Raw genomic sequence first — 21,178 nt, 5'->3', positions numbered from 1 at the left:
GAACAAAAGGAGATTATATATCTACAACAGGGATCACCTCAGTGCTTTAAATGTACAGTGAGTTGGGAGGGGGGGTCCGGGGATCCACACACACGCTTTCTCTTCCACACAGTCACCGCCACAGCTCCTCCGCACACACGCACTCCTCTTCAGCCGCACTTGCTCCAAAACTCCACACACGCTGCCACACTTGGGCAGGTCCCGTGATTTGGTCCAGGGATATCTACACACAGAATTCAACGTTAGTTCCACAACAAAATACATGTAGGGGATTCTTTTGATAATGCCGAGAGCACAAACTCAGGAGGTTCAACATTCCAGCGGTGAGCTGCTCTGTGCCACTGCCTTAAATAGCAGCTGGGGAAATCAGCCAGAGCAACAGCAGGGGGAGACAATCACACAGGTGCGTGGGCCAAGAGCGAGAGCCTGTAACGAGCTCCACCCAGGCAGAGAGGAGGAGGAGAGACAAAGAAAACAAAAACAAAAAAGAACAACAACAAAACCTGTAGCCAGCGTGAGCCAACCAGAGAGACACGGGGACCGTGACACTCAGCCTATATCTAAACCAACTAAGCCTTCGCTTAGGTTCATCTTAAGTCTTCGCTTGACCCAAAATTAGCCTGTATTTATCCTAACCTTAAACATTATCCTAACTTCCCCTAACTTTAATCTAGTCAAGGATTAATCCTTCAATGATTAACATTAATCTAACATACCCCATTAGATTTCCCCCCATTTTCTGATTTCTTGATATAAATCTGCACCAAAACTTAAACTCCTCTAAGCTTGATGCTACTGTACTCTTGTCCACCAGATGTCATGGCGATCATCCTTTCGCTGCTCAAAGTTTCGTCACATTTTTGGAAAGTCTGCCACCAAGGAGCACAGCTACGACGGGGTGCCAATCACGCGTAGTGTCCATGACAACCACTACTGCTCAGCCAATCCCTGCTTCATCGCTGTGGTGACTGAGTGCGCGGGAGGCGGGTCCTTTTTAGTCCTGCCCATCCATCATGTACATAGGCCTTTTAAATTTAATTTCCTCTGAATTAACATAATAAAGGATAAAAAAAAATGGGGAAACCTAAAGTTTTAAAATAGTTTCATGTTCTCTCTCTCAGACAGGCAGAGTAGATCCTCAGCATCCGAGGGTTTGTGGCCACAGCGGCAGAGTCCTGGACGTCAAGTGGAATCCATTCGATGATTACTGCATCGCCTCATGCTCAGAGGACTGCACTGTATGGCAGTTAGTTAACGACTAACTAGGATTAACTTTGGAATTAGGTTTAGGATAAGGATGGGGTTAAATTATTGGGAATTATATAACGTTTAGTCTACAGCACATACACTTTGGTCCTGTGCATGTATTCAGGTGAAGATCTGGGATATCCCAGTCTGTGGAGTCCAACAGAACCTCACCAAGGCCAGGAAAACCCTGATTGGCCACTCCAGAAGAGTGGGGCTAATTGAGTGGCATCCAACTGCTGAGAACCTTCTGCTAAGTGCTGCCTATGACTACAAGGTCAGTGCCAATCATATAACATTCTGGCTTAAATGAGTACCGTATTTTTGTTAAAATAAACCGTCTTTGCTTTTGTGTTGTATTCAACTTCCTTCAATATATCTTATGAACATAATGCACAGAAATTTTAGAGAAGAAGCCAGTGGTTGGCATAAGACGTTTTCTATAATAGACACCTTACAGGATTGAACCAGTAAAGAAAGTATCAACACAAGAGAACCAAATGTTAAAGAGCTACACTCTACAATCAGTAATTCCAGTGCATTTAGGCTTCAAAACAGACATGAATTTGTCTCACTTACTGCTCCAGGTTCTTCTCTGGGATGTATCCCAGGCTGGTGCAGTTATCAGGTATCCAGTTCGGGTGGTGCTGATGCCCATCCACCACCGCTACCCATCTGAGGCACTGCTGCTTTCAGTCAGCTTCAACAGTGATGGCAGCAGGCTGGCAGTCACATCCAAAGACAGACACGTTCGAGTCCTGGACCCTCGGACAGGAAAGATTTTACAGGTATGATTATTGTATCTGAATGCGAATCCTGACAGAAAATTGCCAGGAAGGTAACTGATACTTCTGCAGGTATCAAGCAGTAACTCACACAAGGCCAACAAAGTTTTATACATCGGGGGGTTGAAGTTGCTTCTGTCCACTGGCAGCTCATCTTGGAACCACCGGCAGATCGTCCTGTGGGACCCTGTAAGATAGTTTTTTTCCCTTCAACTGTAATCTGAAACTTAATCTAAGCTGTGCTTGTTCTTAAACCTGAATCCAATTACCAGCATTTTCTAGGAGTAAGAATACTTGTGTCGTAAGACATGATTAAAAAAGAGATTGCTGAAAATGAGGCACATAGACAAAAACAAATAAATATATAATAAATATATAAAATTAAACAGCTGATAATAAAAACTGCTGCCTTGTGAAATGATTTAAGAGAATCTCACTGGAGAATTAATTATATAACTGTATATCTCAATTGAGCAACTTTTGCATATTTTAACTTGATTTTTTTCCCTTTACAATTTCCTCTACATTCATTCCCATATGTGTTTTCATGCAGGATGACTTATCTGAACCCTTATATGAAGAAGATCTGGATGGGTCAGCTGGAGTACTCTTCCCGTTTTATGACCCAGACACACACATGTTGTATCTGGCTGGAAAGGTCAAAAAACATAAACTGCTTATGGCAAAATGTGCCGTTAAATTTGAGTAACCATCATCAAGGAGGTTTAGCACCACTGTATATGTTGTATTTATGCTTGTAGGGTGATGGAAACATCCGGTACTATGAGCTAAGTGCTGAAAAACCTTACATCAGCTACCTGACTGAGTACAGGTCCCTGCTCCCACAAAAAGGACTTGGTGAGACCAACACACACACATAAGTGTGTTAGCTAGTAAATGATATCATTTATACAGCTGCCAGTCCAGCTTTGTTCCAGCTCTCACCTACAGTCATGAAATCTGGGTAATGACCAAAAGAGGAAAGTCATAAAATATCACAAAATAAAAGAGTAGGTCGACTCTCCCTAAGAGCTAAGGTGAGGAGCTCAAACATAAAGAGTAGAACAGCTGCTCCTCCATGTTGAACTCTGGGCATGCCCAACTGGGTGGAGACCCTGGAGTAAGACCTGCTCATCAGGTAGAACCAGAACAAGACGGGGCCAAAGACCCTTCTAAGTCTACTCCCACAACGACCCAAACTCAGATAAGTGGAAGAAAATCAGCAAATTGATAGATATTCCTCCTTTTCCAACTTATCATGAAGTCACGCAAATTCTGGCTTCATACTATGACAATTGGGAATCAGGTGAGCCTGGTATCAAAATGTAGGTAAATAAGAGAGTTTTGAGTTTCCATGACTTCTTCTGACCAGACATCTAATCACATGGTGACATGACCCTTTGGATTTTTACCCAAAATGCTGTTTGAGTCAAACTTGGGTAAATCATCAAAGCAGATCAAACATGCTTGTCTCTTTTACTCTCTCACAAACATTAAATTGGTTCCATTTTGTTATTATAACTATCAGATATTCAAGGATATTGGTTCTTTGATTGGATATGAAAAAAATCATAGAGCATTGTGATCCTCTTGAAGTGGATGTAACAGTGATTTGGTTGCAGTTTTTAACAAACCTAAAACTTTGTATCCAACTCATCATCTATACCTATAGTCATTTCAAGGTACTGACACAATTTTAAGAAAGCTTGTCTAAGTTCATTCACAGGCACTTTGATGCTGATCTAACAAACTTGACTTAAATGTCGACTTTGATGGATAATTTCCTTCACTGTTTCAATGCTACATCCTGCGGTCATGTTAACAGCTGGAAGACACCAAGAACCAAGCTTCTGCCCCAACAACTCAACAAATGTTGGTCAATCGTCGTCTTTTCATGCCTGTTGGTCATCCTACATTTCTCAAACTGTCTTATGTCTGGTTGCAAGACTGTTAAGGCATTCTATACAGGACCAGTCTTCTGCCTGAAAAACCCATGCCTTGCTCCACTACCCTCTCACCAACCTTTAAATATTGATGTTGTCGTTCTTTAAAGTCTAGACTTTCATGTTGTAATGATAGAAAAAGGCAAAGAGTTTAGTGCCACTTTTAGAATATCCACAATACTTTATGATACAGGACTAAAATGTGTTTTGACGTCTGACTCACTCCAGGGGTGATGCCAAAGCGTGGCCTAGATGTGACCGCCTGTGAGATTTTCCGGTTTTATCGCCTGATTGCCATCAAAGACCTGGTCGAACCGCTGTCCATGATCATACCACGCAAAGAGGTTGGGATGATGTACTTATCTTGAGTATAATCAGAGTACAAGAAGTATTGGTCCAGTTTTTTTCTTGTTCCTTCCAGTCAGGAATTTTTCAAGAGGATCTGTACCCAATGACAGCTGGAAACCAGGCAGCCATGACCGCTCAGGAGTGGCTGTTGGGGGTCAACAGAGGTCTGTAACCTAGCTGGGCCATCAGGTACACTAAAGATATTTACTCTCTATAGATCATTCAGTTTATCACTGATCTCTTACATTTCCTCACCAGGCCCAGTGCTGATGTCCCTGAAGCCAGACCCTCGAGTACCCAACCCTTACCCAGAAACCCCAGCTGAGAAGGGGCTGGTGAGGCAGCTTAGCTCCCTCAGGTTTCAGAGCAGCCCGGCTGCAGTGACAGAGATAGGCCAAGACTTTATAGAGGAGGTAAAGTGTGATCTGGTTATTTTACCTGACATTGCAGGGTAAAATATACCAATCTGGGGTGCCTTTTCTTGATTTTAAAGTGGTACACAGTTGTGTGAAAAAGTGCTTGGTCCCTATCTTGTTTTCTGTTTTTTAGTATGTTTTTTCACACTTAAATTTGTAACAGTAAAAGGCTGTAAAAATATCTGTAAAGATCACCAGTTATTGTAAATACTCGATTGGTGTTGTTGCTGCTAAGTATGGCCCAACAGGTTATTAGGTTTAGGGGGCAATCACCTTTTCACACAGGGCCATGTAGGTTTGGATTTTTTCCCTTTAATAATAAACACCTTCATATAGAAACGGCATTTTGTGTTTACTTGTGTTATGTTTGCCTAATATTTAAATTTGTTTGATGATCTGAAACATTTAAATGTGACAAACCTACAAAAAACAGGAAACTGGGAAAGAGGGGAAATGCTTTTTCATGCCACCGTACTCTTTTTAGAAACTTCTGTTTCCTTTAGACAAACTAGGAAATATGTTTTGCTACAGTAACCGTCACATCCTTCGAAACTGACCTGAGACCTGAGCTTTTTTTGGAGAGTAGTTCTCTGATACTTTTGTTGCTGTTCTCTGTTGAGGTTTTTCTGGAGGAGCAGCTGTCCTATCAGGATGCCAAATATCCCAAAGATCTGAGCGATCTGTCGGGGTGGCAGCCAGACGAGACCCAGGTCCCACTGTGGACATACTGCTGCACCCCGCACTGCTGCGAGCCTGCCGAGAGACCGCCACCAATGACCGAGTGTGAGGTTGGATAAATAAAAAAAAACTTCAGAAGAGTGTCTTCTTCTCTTGCACACAAACTCAGTCCTAGTTTTTTCTGTTTCAGCTACTCCAGGCATTTTACAAGCAGCAGGATGAGATCAGAGGCCTGAAGGAGGAGCTCCATCAGAAAGACGTGAGTTCACAAACAGTACGTTATCAGAAGTTCTTGTCAGATACTTTTTTATATTTTTGTGTTTTCACGTTCTGCAGATGAAAATTGCTCAGCTGGAGCAGGATATCAAAAACACCAGAAAGAACATGAGAGCGACCTTCTGATTCAGACCCTGCTGTGTAGGAGGGGCTTACAGAGACAGCGTGACCCACAGACAGCGGAGTTATCCTCCACAGACTGGACTTTGTAGATGAAGCCACAACTCTTGTTTTCCTAAAATTCCTGAAATGGTTTATTTGGGAGCAGAGACTATTTTCCTTCATACTTCACAAACTACCTGAAACACAATGGTCACCATCGAATATAAGAAACCCTGCGTCTGGGATGATGGGATGCAAAAATGCAAATTTCTTAAACCTCTTGAATTAAAGCTGTCCAAATACTTATGGAGCTAAGTGTAATTATGACCACATGCAAGGTGCAGTGATGTCAGGCAGAAGACACACACCACCTGCTCTAGTGACTTTAACTGGTGCAAGCAGGTTGGAAACAATGGAAGGGGCAGAAGGACACAGCAGATCTTCTTGTTAGCAGTTTGCAAACTAACTTCAAGGGTAAGATACATGGCCTTGCTGTTTTGGTAGGCCAAAAGAGCTAAAATGCATAAATCGCAAAACTCATGAAAAACACAGTGTGAGTGTGCAAAAAATGTTGAATGAAGTTTGGAACTGAACTGCATGAAAATGTTTGATGTAGTCACCCAGGGTTTCTGGACTCTTTGAAGCCTCAGTCCTGGTGTTTCATTAAAATGAATGTAAGACCAATAAAATATGAGTGTTTCCCTCAACAAAACTGAAGCACTATTCGTTTTGGGTGGTCTGCAACACACATAGAGCCATATCATTAGTCAGGTAATTACATTATGTAATATTATGTTCCAGATCAGCACACACACAGCTCCCGTGTGCCGGAAATTTAGTTATGAAGACCAAAAATGTGTTTTGCACCAGGCTGTAAATGTTCTTGTTTCTGCTTTAAAGTTTGCGATGAGTGAATCACTCCAGTGGCCATTAGAGGAACTGCAGTTTTCTGACTTAATTGTGTTTCATATTTAAAGTTGATTGATCTGTGATGTCACATCAGCTTGCAGAAATAAATATTTTAAAATCCAGCACAGACCTGACACAGAATGTCAAAGATGAGAAAAGGCTGAGGGACAAAAATCAGAACTGGACTGAACAATCAGTGAAAACAGATCTGATGGAGTCATGAATCTGATCTATAGAAGAACATGGGGCGGCTCTGTTATGGTTTTGCTCTGCATTTCAGCCTGTGGGGTTCTTGTCACAGAACCATTTGGTCCACTGTGTATATGTCCGCACAACTGCAATTGTGCTAAAAATTGGCCAAAAAAATTCAGTAAGCTACATCAGTGTCTACTGTTTACTATCATAGCCAAGTGGCTAACAAACATAAACAGAAGTTTTCACTATCCGTACTAATTAATGTTATCTTGTTGTATCCCTGTTGTGGTCAGTGCTATCCTCTATACTGTTGCATGCTGGGGCAGCAGGTTGAGGGTCACAGATGCCAACAGACTAAACTGATCCACAAGGCCAGTAATGTTGTGGGGATGGAGCTGGACTCCATTAGGGTGGTGTCTGAGAGGCAGATGTTGTCCAAGATAAGGACAATTATGGATAATACCTCCCACCCACTCCATGACATGCTGGCTAGTCACAGGAGCACGTTCAGTGAGACTGAGATTCCCAAAAAGCACCTAACCTCTGTTAATCCTTGATATGTATAATTGAATGATCTGTATATATTAGTGCGGGTTGGTTATTAGATGCTGCTCCAACCAGCCAGTGAATAACCCGCTGCCCCGCCCTCTCCTCCCTGTGCCCCAAGCAGCAGGTGCACCTCGCATACGGAGGGCGCCCTTCCAGCAAGTGGCCGATAGAAAATAGAGCAGTGCCAATGCCATTCCCAATATGCGCTCATGATGTCGGGGCAGCATGAGAACGAGCAACTTTTTTTGCCGATGCCCGTGATGCCGCCCTGGGCAACTGCCCATGTCACGCATGTCAAAAACCGCTACTGACTGTGAGCAGCGCTGGCTTTAAAAGACTAAACGAGACGGGGGGGGGAGACGAGGACACAAGAGAGCCAGGAGCAAAATGTTAAGATTTTATTTACAAAGTCCTTTTTGTATGTATTTTTTGTTTGCTTTCATTTAACTTACAGAAAGTAAAACACAAAAAAACCAAAACAAAAAGAAAACAACCTCGACTAGTCAGTGTAAGCTTGAAGGAACATCTGGAGCTCTCTACTGAGGAGACAGAAACTAAAGGAGGCAGAAAGAGGGAGAGGGGGGAGGAAAGAGGCAGAGCGTTTCCCCAGACAACCATACAAAAATTAAACAAAAACAAATTCCTCTGAAAAATATTTCTTTTAAAAAGCTCTGTTGGCAAAAAAAGACAACACGGTTTGCCCTGAGCAGGTTTGGCCTTGGCAACAGGAAGAGGGAGGAGGAGGGTGGGTAGCTTTTTTTTGTTTTTTTAAGATTGGCTTTAACACAATGATGTCATCAGAGCGACGAGCTACATCACAGACCGATGACATCAGGGAAAGAATAAGGAAATGGAGTTGGGTTCAAATTTCATTAATTCATTTATTAACTCCTCATGTTTTTATTGTCTTGTAAAAAAATAAAATAAACCACGCCCACATGCAATGGAAAAAAAGTTAAGGAGAGACATTTATTCTCAGGAGGAAGAGGAAAACTGACGTAAAGTCTGCAACGTTTTGTTTTTTTGAGCTTTTCCAGACTGGTGATGCATTTACTGCCCACAAACAAGAGTTGGAATTTAGAGTTCAGATGGTTTCTTTCCTGTTAGCACAAGTTTAGGTTGTTTCCCCCCCCATTTTAAATGTAAACTGTGATGAAACAAACAAATAAACAAATAAAAAACTGTCTAGCTGTATATTCTGATGGAAGATTTGCAGGTTTCCAAAGAAGGCGAAACATCCTCTGGTTCCAGCTTCTAAAAATGTGAGAATCTCTCTGCAGCTTCTTATTTTAATAGCTAAACAAACTCTTTTATACAGTTGATGGTGGGACGAGAAAACAGATACTTTTCTGTTAAAGTGTTTTCTTCTTTCCTGAGTTCACAAAAAATAAACGTGCTGCCATTAAACCAAAAGAATAACACTGCGGCAAAAACAACAGAGGACTAAATGGAGGCTGTAAGTTGTTGATGACAATGGGAAAAAAAATTTGGCTCAACTTGTGGAAATGAAAGTATTTAAAAAAAAAACAAAACAAAACAAAAAAAACAGCAAAACAAATAATTAATGAGGCGTTTTAGACAATAACGGATGTCAATTTGGCAGGCGACAAGCGAGGAGACCAGAGTCAGAAATGGGACGTGGCCCAGAGTGAAAGTGGGAGGAGGCAGAGGGGGAAGAATTGGCAGCAGGGATGAGACATTTAGACTGAGTGGATAAGAGGTCAGCAGGGTTTGCGGGGGTCAGGGAGGGGTCTCTGCAGGCCCTCATTCATCATCGTCATCATCATCCTCGTCCTCGGGGTCCCTCTTCCTCTTTTCTCCTTTGGCTGGAGACGAGTCCTCATCTGCAGGAAGAACAATGGGAGTCTTTTATTTGGCTGATTAGTTACTACTTGGCTACACCTGACTGAACCAACTCAACAGACACCATCAGATATAAATGAGTGTTCGAGTGTTCCTCAAAACAAAGAGAAGTAATAGTGAGGAAAAATACAGGTTTACTCACCATCCTCCTCCTCATCTTCATCATCGTCTTCTTCCTCGCTGTCCACATCTCCGTTCACCTCTCCATCCTGCAGGGACAAAGACTGCTGATGCAAACTCACAGTGCCTCTTCCGAATCAGTCGGAAAGTCCGAGTTCCCAGTTGGAAATGTGTTGTGGAACGCTCCCTCAACTCGGATTACCCCGCTCGGAAAGTCAGAGCAGACTAATGTACCACAAGCTAACAATCAAAGTTTTACTACTGTTTACTGAACGTAAACTGTGAACATTTAAACTGTACTGCAAAAGCTGTGTGTTTTTGACCGACTCAGCCATGCGCAGAACACTGACCAGCCTCTACTCATGAACATGAGAAAAGCATGATGATGTTTTACTAGTGACGCCTGAATGGTTTTACTTGGCTAAGAACCAAACAAATCCTGCCTTTCGTTGCTTTTACTGGAACCACCTATAGTGTGTGGGGTTGTTATAGCAAACTGTGCTTGGCATACAGCTTTTCGCCAGACTTTGTGTACGTGTTTTCTCGCCGTATTGTTTTTAAGTGTAGCCAGTTTCCTTTCTTGTTATCAAACATGACGATTTTTAATTTTCGTGAACAAGAATTAAGGAGACCCTCTCCTGACTCATCAAGCGCACCACAAGCTTCCCTGTTCCTTTCCAAGCAATCTGTGTTTAACCTACAGACACCTGTCGGGTTTTGGAGGACTACATGAAAGCACATGTGTGTACCTATAAACAAACAGAGCTGTTGTATTATAAATTATCCATATGGGTGTTTAACTGCACGGGTCTCCTGGTGGGAGCCAACCTGCCTCCAACCAATCCCAGTGTGCCTGCAGTCACTTTGTCGAGGAGTTTACAATTAATTATTTATATATGCAGACAGATTCCCAACATGCTGCAAATACTGAGCAACTCTTGTGTCCCTGAATGCAACACGTCTCTGTGCAGTATGGCACTTAACTGGTTGCATTCTGGTTACATTTCTGAGGTTCTGCCTGGACTTTTCAGAGATTCATCACGAACTGTAACATGTAAACGCCAACTTAACCTCATTAAATTGCAGACTGACTCCATCTTATTGTAGTCTTAATGCACCAAATTCACAGGACAGAGGGCATTTGACTGTGATGCTGTGATGAAAGTGGTTTTAGACAGCATGTGGAGGACAGACGAGCAAATACGTCACAGATAAACAGAAGACACTTTGCATCTCATTTTCCCTCCTTTCATCGTTCTTCAGCATTTCTATGTAAATGTTACTGATTTAACTCCAAACTCACCTCATCACCGCTGTCGTCGTCTTCGTCGTCCTCCTCAGCCACTACGTCTTCTTCATCCTCCTCTTCCTCTTCCTCAAAGTCCTCTGACTCGCCCTCTGCAAAATAAAAAGAACTATCTTAATATTACTGTCGCTTTAATTTTCTCTCAGTTTTCTAGAAATCAAACCTTCACCTTCTTCGTCCTCATCGTCGACGCCGTCTCCCTCGCCCTCGGAGTCGGAGGCCTCGCAGTCGTCGATGTCGTAGCCGTCCAGGTAGGTGAGCTGGGGGAGCAGCTTGAAGATGGACTCCCTGTAGTCGGCCAGGTTTGTCACCTCGCAGTTAAACAGGTCGAGACTCTTCAGCTGGGGCAGCTTTTTCTGGAGGGACAAAGACGGACATCCGATCAGTTTTCTGAAAACATTTTCAAAGAACTAATGAAGAAGTACAAAGTGCTGCCCTCGTTTGGCTACAGCACACTGTGTGCAAGTTTGCTTTGGACATAATACTGACGACCCACAGCTCGTGCACTATTATGTCACTACAAGCTGAAATTGCATTATGGACACCTGAGACCAGCACATATATTGTATACCTACATGTCAGTATAAGGATAACAGAGCTGCTGACTGTCGTCCATGTTGGCTGTTACTATAGAAACTGTTTGTTTATATATACATATATAAATGTGTTTGTGTTTCATGCTGTTATATGATTTACTGATGGTTACAACCTATTCACATACAAAAGCACACAGCAGTGATCTGTCACTTCTTTTTTAAATAACGATGTAGACTCCACCCACCAGCGGCTCCAGGGTGCTGATGTCTTTGAACTTGTTCCCACTGAGGTTAAGGTGCGTTAGGTTCACCAGCCGCTCTGCCAGGACCTCCAGACCACCTGATATCCTGTTGTCACTGAGCTCCAACTGCAGAGACACAAAGAAAAGCTGTGAATCAAAAAATCAAACAGAAATATATATATATATTTTTAAAAACCTGGTGATATCGCAGCTTTATATTATTACATCATTAGTGTCTTTTACTTTTAGAGCGCTGACAGGACAAAAAGAAAGACACAAAAAGCCATCAAACTGTGTGACAGTTGAAGCCAAACACAAAGCTTCTCAACCCTCTGCTGCACCAAAAAGCAAGCAAAGTATACCAGAGGCAGCTGTCCACAGGCTACGTAACTGAGAAATTCACCAATAACAAACCAAACAATCAAATTTGAATCACCTTTCAGAAACTACAAAGAGAAAACGTGCTGGAAAAGGAACTGAAAGCTCTGCAAAGCTGAACATCTGCACCTTCTTCAAACATTTACATGAACATCTGGTTTCCTGACGCTCTGCAGGCCCTCTCACCTTTTTGAGTTTGGCCAGCTTTGGGATGTCTGCGACGCTGGTCAGGCCGACGTTGATGAGGCTGAGCAGTTCCAGATTCGAGAACTCTTCTGTGATTCCCTCGATCTTTCCTTCGCTCGAGCGACAGTTATCCAGGACCAGCTCCTGGACCTGAGGGGAGAGAAGGGACAGCGCGCCGTTAATCCAGCATGGCTCAAAGTCGCCAACCGGGTGAAAGAGTGGATAACTGTAAACACTATTTCTATTTTAAGCAGCATGTGAGAAGAGTGACACATTAAACTGGTTACAGTTTGACTCTGTGACTCTTCGCCACTTTTAACCCTGAATGTTTCACGTTTAGCCTCCAGATTTCAACATATCATTTTCAATTTTTGCGTGATGGTTGATACAGTAACAGCATGTTGTAATAAAAACATAATAAAACATCAACGTTTTTTTTGAATACACTGTGTGCTCTTGTATGTTTAATCTAGTTGAGCTTTTCCTCTCTGCTTACTTTGTTTATGCAAAAATAAAAACTTCCTTATAATAATCTGCAGTTGTGCTTCCACACATACGCAGGTATTCATAGGGTTTATGTTAGGGGTGGGCGGTATAAACAGTATACGGTAGAAACTATATAAATTTGGCCAGCGTTAGAGATTTTGACTATTCTGCTCTACCGTGCATGTTGATGGTGTCATCAAGCTGCGCCTGTTTTGGTCGAAAGCATGGCAGTGGCTGCAAACAACATCATCTGCAAATTATGGCGGGCGACAGTAAAATCAAAGAGACGAAGCACTTTTGGAATATGGGCAAAAACTGTGCTTCCTCCACTTCCCTACCATCTATTCATTAATGCTGTATTCCATCACAGCCGCGAGGCTCCTGACTACAGCAGCCGTAATGCTCTAACAATCCATCAAGCGGTGCAGCTTCGTAGCTTACCAAAGCCGTACTAAAACATTTTTGACAGATTTCTGAGTGCCATGTACCACATAAAATCGGTTCGAGGTCAGTGAGCACAACCAGAATTCATACACAATCCACACTGTTGATTTTTGAGAAAATGAAAGGATTTTAAGCGTGCCTTATAGTGTGTAAAATACGTTATACAGAAGAAAAGAACGTATTGCGATATATATCGTTACCGCACATGCTTTAAATCAGCCGTCTCCAACCTTTTTTGCGCCACGGACCGGTTTATGCCCGACAATATTTTCACGGACCGGCCTTTAAGGTGTCGCGGATAAATACAACAAAATAAAACTAGTACCGTACCGAAAAAAAGAAGATTTATTCATAACACACGTGAAAAGACCCAGGAAAACAGAGTTAACGATAAAAACGATAACAAAATAACGCTGAAAACCGATAAAAACCATACATTTCACACCGAGCCTCAACTCTTGCGGCCTGGTACCAAACGACTCACGGACCGGTCCGAGGCCCGGGGGTTGGGGACCGCTGCTTTAAATTATATCTTGATATGGATTTTAGGCCATATTGCCCAGCCCTAGTTTATGTTTTGTTTTTTTCCCCTGTGTGTTTTGATCCTTCGTTCACATGTAAACAACTTTTTAGATCACCGAAACTCTTCCAAGTTTAAGTTCTTCAGAAACTCCACTTCTGCGTTTACATGTGGATGAAGAATCTGCTAAATCAGTGGAGCTGCCGCTGTAATCTCGTTGTCAGCTGGTGACATGAAACAAATCTGTAACCTCAAATGACTCACTTGATGGTTTGATTAAATAGCGAGGTCAATGTGACTAATTCATTTTCCTTGTACTGAGCACTGCCTAACGGGTAAGGTGACTTCAAATAGAAAGCGTGGTTACCCACAGAAGCAGCGCGAGAACACGGGAGTTTCCACGGCATTTTCGTTGAAACATGTCAGTGTTTCATTGTATGATCACAGCGCCTCCCTTGTAATAAAACCCAATCATCCCCTACGTATAAACAGGAGGACTTTTGCAGAATGTTAAGCTGACACAAGTTACCCATTTACTGGCTTGCAGTACTTGGGGTCATGTGGAAAACAAGCAAAAAAAAAAAAAAAAAAAAAAGACGTCCCTTCACCTCAAACTGATGATTCATTCAATCAGTTTTTCAGTCTATATGTACCTAAAACAGAGTTCGAAAAACACTGCATACCCACAGACACCATAAAAGATGGATGAAGTTCCGGTCTATAAGATGCAGTATTTTTAGTCACCACCAGAGGGCAATAACATACGGCAGCTTTTTACTATTAAATAGTGGTCTGTATTAAAAATATGCAATGGCTTAATTAATTAATGTGCTAGTATTCCGGTCGTAGTAGTGACATTTATTTTCAGCCAGATTTAAAATGTACAAAAAGCATCATCAGTTAATAATTTTCACTCATTTGAATAATGTGGACAAAACTTCAACATTTTTTTTTCCTTTCTCTGAGTGCTGCCTTTAGTGGGCACTACAGCAAAACCTTAAAGTGTCCACCTCATACCTGAATTTTGCTTCAGCTGGAAATCTGGAATAACTTGATAACTGATCACCCTATACTTTGCATCCTCCTCTGTGGTCTTCCTCCTTTCCTCCTGCCTGCCAGCTCCATGTTTATCACCCTTTGTCCAGTATATCCACCATTGCTCCTCCTCACATGACCAAACCATCTCAGCCTCCAACTGGCTTTCCAACTTTGTCTTCCAAACCGCGCAAACCGAACTGTCCCTCTTGTTTTCTCATTTCTAATTTTGTCCTAACCTGCTCACTCAAAATAGAAACCTTAACATCTTCAGCTCTGCCTACTGTCTTTTTGACCGTGCCACCATCTTTAAACCATACATTGCAGCAGTTCTCACGACAATCTAGTAAACATTCCCTTTCACTCTTGAACCTATCACTCCAACCACATTAGCCCAATTAAACATTACACCAACTCCAAGAGTAGCTTTCCATGATTTTTATTGGTTCAAAAACTTCTGAAATGGCCACAGTAGGGAGATTGGGGACAGCCAAAAGGAGAGAAAAAAATAAGAGAGAGAGAGAGACACTGCCTAATACCTGAGCATTGAGCTCAGAGATTACCTGTACATACATTGCCCTCAGTATTTAAACATTCTGTAATGTTTGAAATACAACAGCATTACATACAATATGTTATTTTCAAAAACCACCAAAACACTTTAGGTGTATATCAGTTTATTTGTTGTAAATCTCGTCATTTTCAGTTGTTTCCAAAAGAAAAACAAACTAGGATCCTACAGAGGACGCCTGTGCGGTTTCATGTTGGAACGGGGCCCGACCGAGGCTCTGTTTGTAAACTCGTAGCAACACGTGACGCTGCTAGTTAGCTCTGTTGCTAGCTGCGTGTTATTACCAGCCCCTCCGCTCCGCGGAGCCCTCACTTATCGACCTAAAATGATAAGGTACTGCGGCGGAAAATGTCTCTCATTACGGTGGTTCTATGAGAAATGATATGAGTAAACGAGTGTCGTAAATTCGGGCCACAACGATTCAGCCACTTTATAAAAGTAGCGCTAGCACGCCGCTGGCTACGCGCCCTTAGCGCGTTTACGCTCGCTGGATCCGACTAATCTCTGGAAACGCGTTTTCGTAAACAGTTATTTTTAAAAAGTGACTCGGTGAGTTGCAGAAAAATATTTTTAACAAAATATTAACAAGTAAATAAAATGTTAATACGCAATGGGGGTTTTTAGAATTAAAATGCCATCTATCGACTTCGAAATAAATGAAATTCTAGAATTAGCCAGGCCCGAAAAGACGTCGATTATATTTTTATTTCCCGATAAGCAGGCGGTTTTAAGTTAATTTTCATGCGTGGGGATTTTCATTTAAATTTTAATAACTTTCAAGAGCATCAGTAATATGAATAAAACGAGAAATGCGTGGGCATAAAATGAAAACAACGTGGTAAACAACTGCGTGACTGCGCTGTTTGCGAGCGGCGATAACAGCTACTTAGTTGAAGGAAAGCAGCTAATTCAAGAATTTCGCAGACTTTGTGTTAGCTTAGATCTAAACTTTTGCCTTTTTTAGATATGCTTTTTTTTAAAATCACTTTTTCCCCCTCAAGCTGCAGACACGCTGCCATGTGCTCGCCACCCCTCCTCCTGCCGGTCTACAGCAGATCAATTCCAATAAAGAAGCACACAACCCGAGAGACTCACCTCCGAGGGCGACCGGTGCCTCAACTCTAAGGAGACCCTCTTCTTCATGTCCATTTTCCTCCGGTTTTTCCTGGCTTTGGTTCTTTACGTTATGGAAAGCTTGTTTTCTCTCTCGTCCTCTCTTCAGCATCAACACGCGGAACCGGAGTGAAGCTAGCCACAATAGATACTCGTCATTTCCGGGAACGGCTTTCAAAATAAAGTTGTGGTTATGTGGGTATAGCGGAAGTAGAAACATTGCTTATTCCGCCCAGAGGTTCGCACACTTTACATTCAGGCCATGCACTCTATAATTCATCCACGTATATGCACTTATTTCGTCTTGAGATTATCCAGCGCGTGTGAGAGTTCTACGTTTCATCTCATTTTAGCTGGAACACACGAAACCTCCTTTAGGTTCTAGTGTACTCGCTTTAGCTTGACGCATGCTCGGAACGCTCCAGTGGCGCATGTGGAAAAGTGGGTCAGGCCGTATGGTGCATTGAATGCCTGAGTTATAAATCAGATATTTAGCCTTCGCACAGAAAATGACTAAAAATTAATACAAATAGGCCAAAACATTTAATTGCGGACAGTATTTTTAAACAGTGATAATAAAACTGATTCAAGACTGCTGGATTCCTTAAACCTTACTAGATGCTTTATAAATTCACCAATTTTCCTGTGATATAGACAGTTTGAGTTTTTTCAGCTTGAGTATGTAAATTTCGAGTTTCTGAGGTGGTTTTGAACATATCAGATATTGATTTGTAAATGGAGGGAAACGGCAGCAGTAGGGGAACAATACTCTACAGCGCCACTATACTGTCATTTGGAATCATTACACAGATATAAAAAGTCGACCACGTGCAGTAACTTAACTCTAAAAGAAAAATCATATCTCATTTATTTCCACATTAATATAAACGATAATGAAGAATTGCTTATCACTAGCAAAAAATGTCTGGCATGTGAGATAATTCACTTTCACTATGACTTTATGACATTTTCACTACACACTATAGCCTTCACTTATTTATATTTATTATTATTATTATTATTATTATTATTATTATCATCATCGTTGTTGTTGTAGCTTAATGTATCATTGTGGTTATCATTTTTAACTTACAACATAATATATTAACAGTAATTTTGAGAAAATGTGATTAAAATGCAGATTAAAACTGTTTGCTCATGAATTCATTTTTTCTTTGACCTGCAAATTATGTGCTATAGACTCAAACCGAAACATTTCCAATATGAAATTACAGGAAGGATTTTTAAAACTAGCGATCATTGCTGGTTGTTGATGCAGTTCCACTTTTGTGCAGTCAGTGGTGCTGTAGCTCTTTGTCTGATCCCTCCGTTTATCGACTCATTGTGAAGAACAGATTGGAGCCTTGTTTGCGCCGTGTCATCATAGTGTTAATCTTTATTGTCATTACATTGTAGTTCATCTTCACGACAAGCAGTTATACATACAGTGGTCTTAGATTATATCATTGTCCAATACAAGGAGAGCAACAGTTAGAGTTAGTATCACAGCTAGATTTTTTCCATTGACCAACCCCACCCCCAACCCCCCAAAATACCCCTTCATCCTCCCCCCAATCACTACCCCTCCCATACTCAACACCATACACCAATGTATTGACGACCGTCAAATATGTCACAGGTGCCTAACCATTAAATAGGACACAGGAATAAATAAATTAATAAATAACCAAATCAATACATACAATACATATATAAATAAATAAATACCAACAAGGTGTGTATATATTAACATACACACAAGTAGCTCACCAGAGGACAGCAGGTTCCAAAGTCATAGGGCCATTTCATACAGCCACAAGGCATAAAGTATGATTATGTAACACAGCCACAGTTCAGACCCCGGCCACATTATTACACCCCAAAAATCATGGTGCAGAGATTAGATTTAGTTTTGCAAATGTTTCTTTGAAGCAGGTCAGCTCTCAGAGGCAGACCCGCTCCCTTGGGAGAAATCCTTCTGCTTGAGTTAAACCTCACAGGTGGAGCCTCAAAAAAGCAAAAAACAGCTTGAGTTAAAAATAAAACACCAATTTTTATTTAAATATACTGTCATCCTTGGTGCACAAAGGAAAGTAGCTTACATTAATTTTTTTTTTGCAAGTGGACACTCTACACCTCAAATCCTAACCTGTTGATCAATCAAGTAGTTAGATCAATCAAGCCCAGTTTATTGGTGTATGCTGCCGTCTTTGAGCCAAGCAAGACAATCAATTCTTTATTTCTCCGAGATAACTGGCTGTAGCTTCAGGGGTTTCACATCACTCCAACACTAATTCTGAAGCACAGAGAGTATATTTGCTCACTGGTCACTTTATTAAGTACACTTTGCTACTACTGGGTTGGACCCACCTTTGCCTTGAGAGCTGCATTAATTCTTCATGGCATAGATTCAACGAGGTTCTGTGAACATTCCTCGTTTATTTGGGTGCATATAAAAAGAAAGCATAGCACAGTTGCTGCAGATTTGTCAGTTACGCCCCCCATGATGTGACTCTCGTCTTCCACCCAAGATGCTCTATTAAATTGAGATCTGGTGACTGTGGGGAACCATTTGAATACAATGAACTCTGATCACCCATCAGAAGACAGTCAGCATCAATACTCAGGTAAGCAGTCACATTAAATGATGCTCACCTAGTAGAAAGAGCTCAAACTTTGCCAAAAAAATATCCCACACTATATCACTCTATCACCAGCCTAAACTGTTAATACAAGGCAAGATGCTTTGTTTATGTCAAATTCTGATCCTATTGTCTAAATATCACAGCGGATATTGAGACTGATCAGATCAGGAAATGTTTTTCCCTCTTCTATTGTCCAATTTTGGTGAGCTTATGTGAATTGCTATCTCGGTCTCCCGCTCTTAGCTGAAAGGAATGGCACAGTGTTACTGTTACTGTTGCGTTCCTATCAGCTCCAACCTTTGACCTTAACAAGACATTTTCACTCAGGGAACTGCCACTGACTGGATATTTTGTCTTTTTTTGGACCATTTTTAAAAACCCTGGAGATCCCTGTGTGGCAACAATGCCACATTCAAAGCCATGTGAATATTGTTTCTTCCCTCAGCATTATCTAAGTATTCATAGTCATAGTGCATAAAGGCACTGATTTGCTGTCATGTGATTGGTTGATTTTATATATGGGTAACAAGAGGTTAAACAGATGTCCATAATGAAGTGGGAGGTGATATTAACTATTGTATCTTACTGTTAAATTATACAACATATTTTTTTAGTTCATTGTTGCTGTACACTGGTGGAAACCATCAGCTATGAGAAGCCCCTAAATCTTCTAAAGCTACTGTTAGCAAGAAAATAATTAAGCCTGTAATTTCTCCAACCAGTTATCACAAGACACCAATACTTATACAATTTTGCAAATGCTTTCTTTTAGGTTATTAACCTGCTTATTAATACATAATTAATGTAAAATGATTTTTTTTTAGCAGAAGTCCAAATGTAAAGTATATTAGAATCTGCCAGCTGGTGCTTCTCAAGTTTAGCCCCAGACAATGACGGTGTTTCTCCTTTCAGAACAGCTGTACCTCTGAGGAAAGACTGGAGACCTGCAGCTTTTGTTTGGAGTGTCATGACTGATCTCTCAACTGGAGAGGTGAAACTGACTTTAGGTAGGTAATGTGGCCTAGGTCTGACTCTTACCAAGGTGAACAGGGGAAATGGAGGGTAACACTGTACAAGTCCCTCATTGAGGTTAGAATACATGTCGCCATAGAGGGCAAATCGCAGTGGAAGTAAAACAAAAAAAGCAAAAATAAAAACATCATTCAAAGAAATACAAAAAGTCTTAAAGCACTTTGTAAGTTGAAGAAGAGTGCCATATGAATTTTCAACAGGTCAAAGAGTACAATAACTGAACAACAAAAAACAAGAGTAGCAGAGTTAACCTAGGTTCACTGCACTGCAAGACAAAAGCCAGCAGGACGAACATCTCCCCCTTCTCTTTTTCCCTTTTTGAATGTTTTGTCTTTTAAAAAATCCATCTCAAAAAGCAGACGTGAAGCGGTCCAGTTGCATGCAGCTCACACACATTCGACAGGCAGACTCAGAAAAATCAGGTTTTCAGACACAGAACTTACAGACAGAATAAAGTAAAAAGAAAACACTGAACATATGTTTGCACCAACCAAACCTCCGTCTTTTACAAAAACCTGTAACATTTATGCAGAAGCAGGTATATGGCAGAAAAAAAATTGAAGACTGGAAAGAGATTATTATAAAGTTTTATTTGATGATTGTATTGTTGTTTTCACGCATGTGCTTTGGCAATGGAAGAGATGTCTTAGCTCTTTCACAGATAGATAGATAGATAGATAGATAGACAGATGGGTAGATACCTCTTCCTTTGATGAAACCTTAAATATTATTGTTCCATCAGAACTTATTGCCTTTATATTCAGTATTATTGACAGTTTATAGAAGATACTGTTTAGTCTGAACCAGTACTTTTCCTTTTTTACTATTATTATTACTATTCAAAAGGATTGTATAGTAGCTTTAGGTTTTCCCGTCCTTCAATCAAACTTCTATCAAATATTTTATCTTGACAAATATCTCAACTAAAGCATTTTGTTTTTGTTGTTTTCTGTCTTGCCTCTGTCACACTTCTTAAGTATCTGTGCCATTTTAGGTGGCATAGACTTTCTCTGGTATGTGTTATGCACTGATTAATCATTAGACTTTAGCAAGAGAAGGCAATAAGATTGTAAATATAATTATAATGGTCATGATTTTTTATATCTGCTTTTTAAGCCTAACCTCATCAGCCATCTCCAGGTCCAAATGTCCTTTCTGAACACTATTTTTTTTTTGTTTTTGTTTTTTTTAAGGTCCAGATTCCGATAAAATTATCAGTGTGGTGTTTTCCAGGTGTTATAATTTATTATCCAGG

At 41.0% G+C, this 21,178-nt stretch overlaps 2 protein-coding genes and 1 long non-coding RNA gene across 3 annotated transcripts; 2 read left to right on the top strand and 1 right to left on the bottom strand.

Moving 5' to 3' along the window:
• Positions 1-417: 417 nt before the first annotated feature.
• On the top strand, positions 418-5,865 carry LOC120725820 (coronin-2B-like). The gene is made up of 13 exons (XM_040018868.1): positions 418-1,015; positions 1,122-1,238; positions 1,373-1,522; positions 1,833-2,033; positions 2,103-2,219; positions 2,584-2,688; positions 2,792-2,888; positions 4,202-4,317; positions 4,395-4,485; positions 4,580-4,734; positions 5,358-5,525; positions 5,606-5,674; positions 5,752-5,865. The coding sequence occupies exons 1-13, from the start codon at positions 815-817 to the stop codon at positions 5,815-5,817; spliced, it is 1,653 nt and encodes a 550-aa protein (XP_039874802.1). The 5' UTR covers positions 418-814; the 3' UTR covers positions 5,818-5,865.
• A 2,335-nt stretch (positions 5,866-8,200) lies between these two features.
• LOC120725821 (acidic leucine-rich nuclear phosphoprotein 32 family member B-like) lies at positions 8,201-16,703 on the bottom strand. Its single transcript, XM_040018869.1, has 7 exons — positions 16,229-16,703; positions 12,078-12,227; positions 11,517-11,639; positions 10,905-11,091; positions 10,733-10,827; positions 9,452-9,518; positions 8,201-9,290 (listed from the first exon to the last, which is right to left on the bottom strand). Exons 1-7 carry the CDS (start codon positions 16,280-16,282, stop codon positions 9,211-9,213), a joined length of 756 nt encoding a protein of 251 aa, XP_039874803.1. The 5' UTR covers positions 16,283-16,703; the 3' UTR covers positions 8,201-9,210.
• On the top strand, positions 15,382-16,456 carry LOC120725822. The gene is made up of 2 exons (XR_005694222.1): positions 15,382-15,466; positions 16,135-16,456. It is a non-coding gene; the product is annotated as an uncharacterized LOC120725822 (long non-coding RNA).
• Positions 16,704-21,178: the final 4,475 nt, after the last annotated feature.

This window comes from Simochromis diagramma, unplaced genomic scaffold (genome assembly GCF_900408965.1).
Source record: "Simochromis diagramma unplaced genomic scaffold, fSimDia1.1 OVJJ01000734.1, whole genome shotgun sequence".
NCBI lineage: Eukaryota > Metazoa > Chordata > Actinopteri > Cichliformes > Cichlidae > Simochromis > Simochromis diagramma.
The sequence above is the reverse complement of the archived record's forward strand: the minus strand, read 5'-3'. Positions and strand labels throughout refer to the sequence as shown.

Excerpts from the sequence above, each read along its gene's own strand:
- LOC120725820 (XM_040018868.1), top strand. The coding sequence starts at position 815 with ATGTCATGGCGATCATCCTTTCGCTGCTCAAAGTTTCGTCACATTTTT. Across the intron at positions 4,318-4,394 it reads TGATCATACCACGCAAAGAG|TCAGGAATTTTTCAAGAGGA; the intron begins GTTGGGATGATG and ends TGTTCCTTCCAG. Across the intron at positions 4,486-4,579 it reads GCTGTTGGGGGTCAACAGAG|GCCCAGTGCTGATGTCCCTG; the intron begins GTCTGTAACCTA and ends TTTCCTCACCAG.
- LOC120725821 (XM_040018869.1), bottom strand. The coding sequence starts at position 16,282 with ATGGACATGAAGAAGAGGGTCTCCTTAGAGTTGAGGCACCGGTCGCCC. Across the intron at positions 12,228-16,228 it reads GGCACCGGTCGCCCTCGGAG|GTCCAGGAGCTGGTCCTGGA; the intron begins GTGAGTCTCTCG and ends CTCTCCCCTCAG. Across the intron at positions 9,291-9,451 it reads TGAAGATGAGGAGGAGGATG|ATGAGGACTCGTCTCCAGCC; the intron begins GTGAGTAAACCT and ends TTCTTCCTGCAG.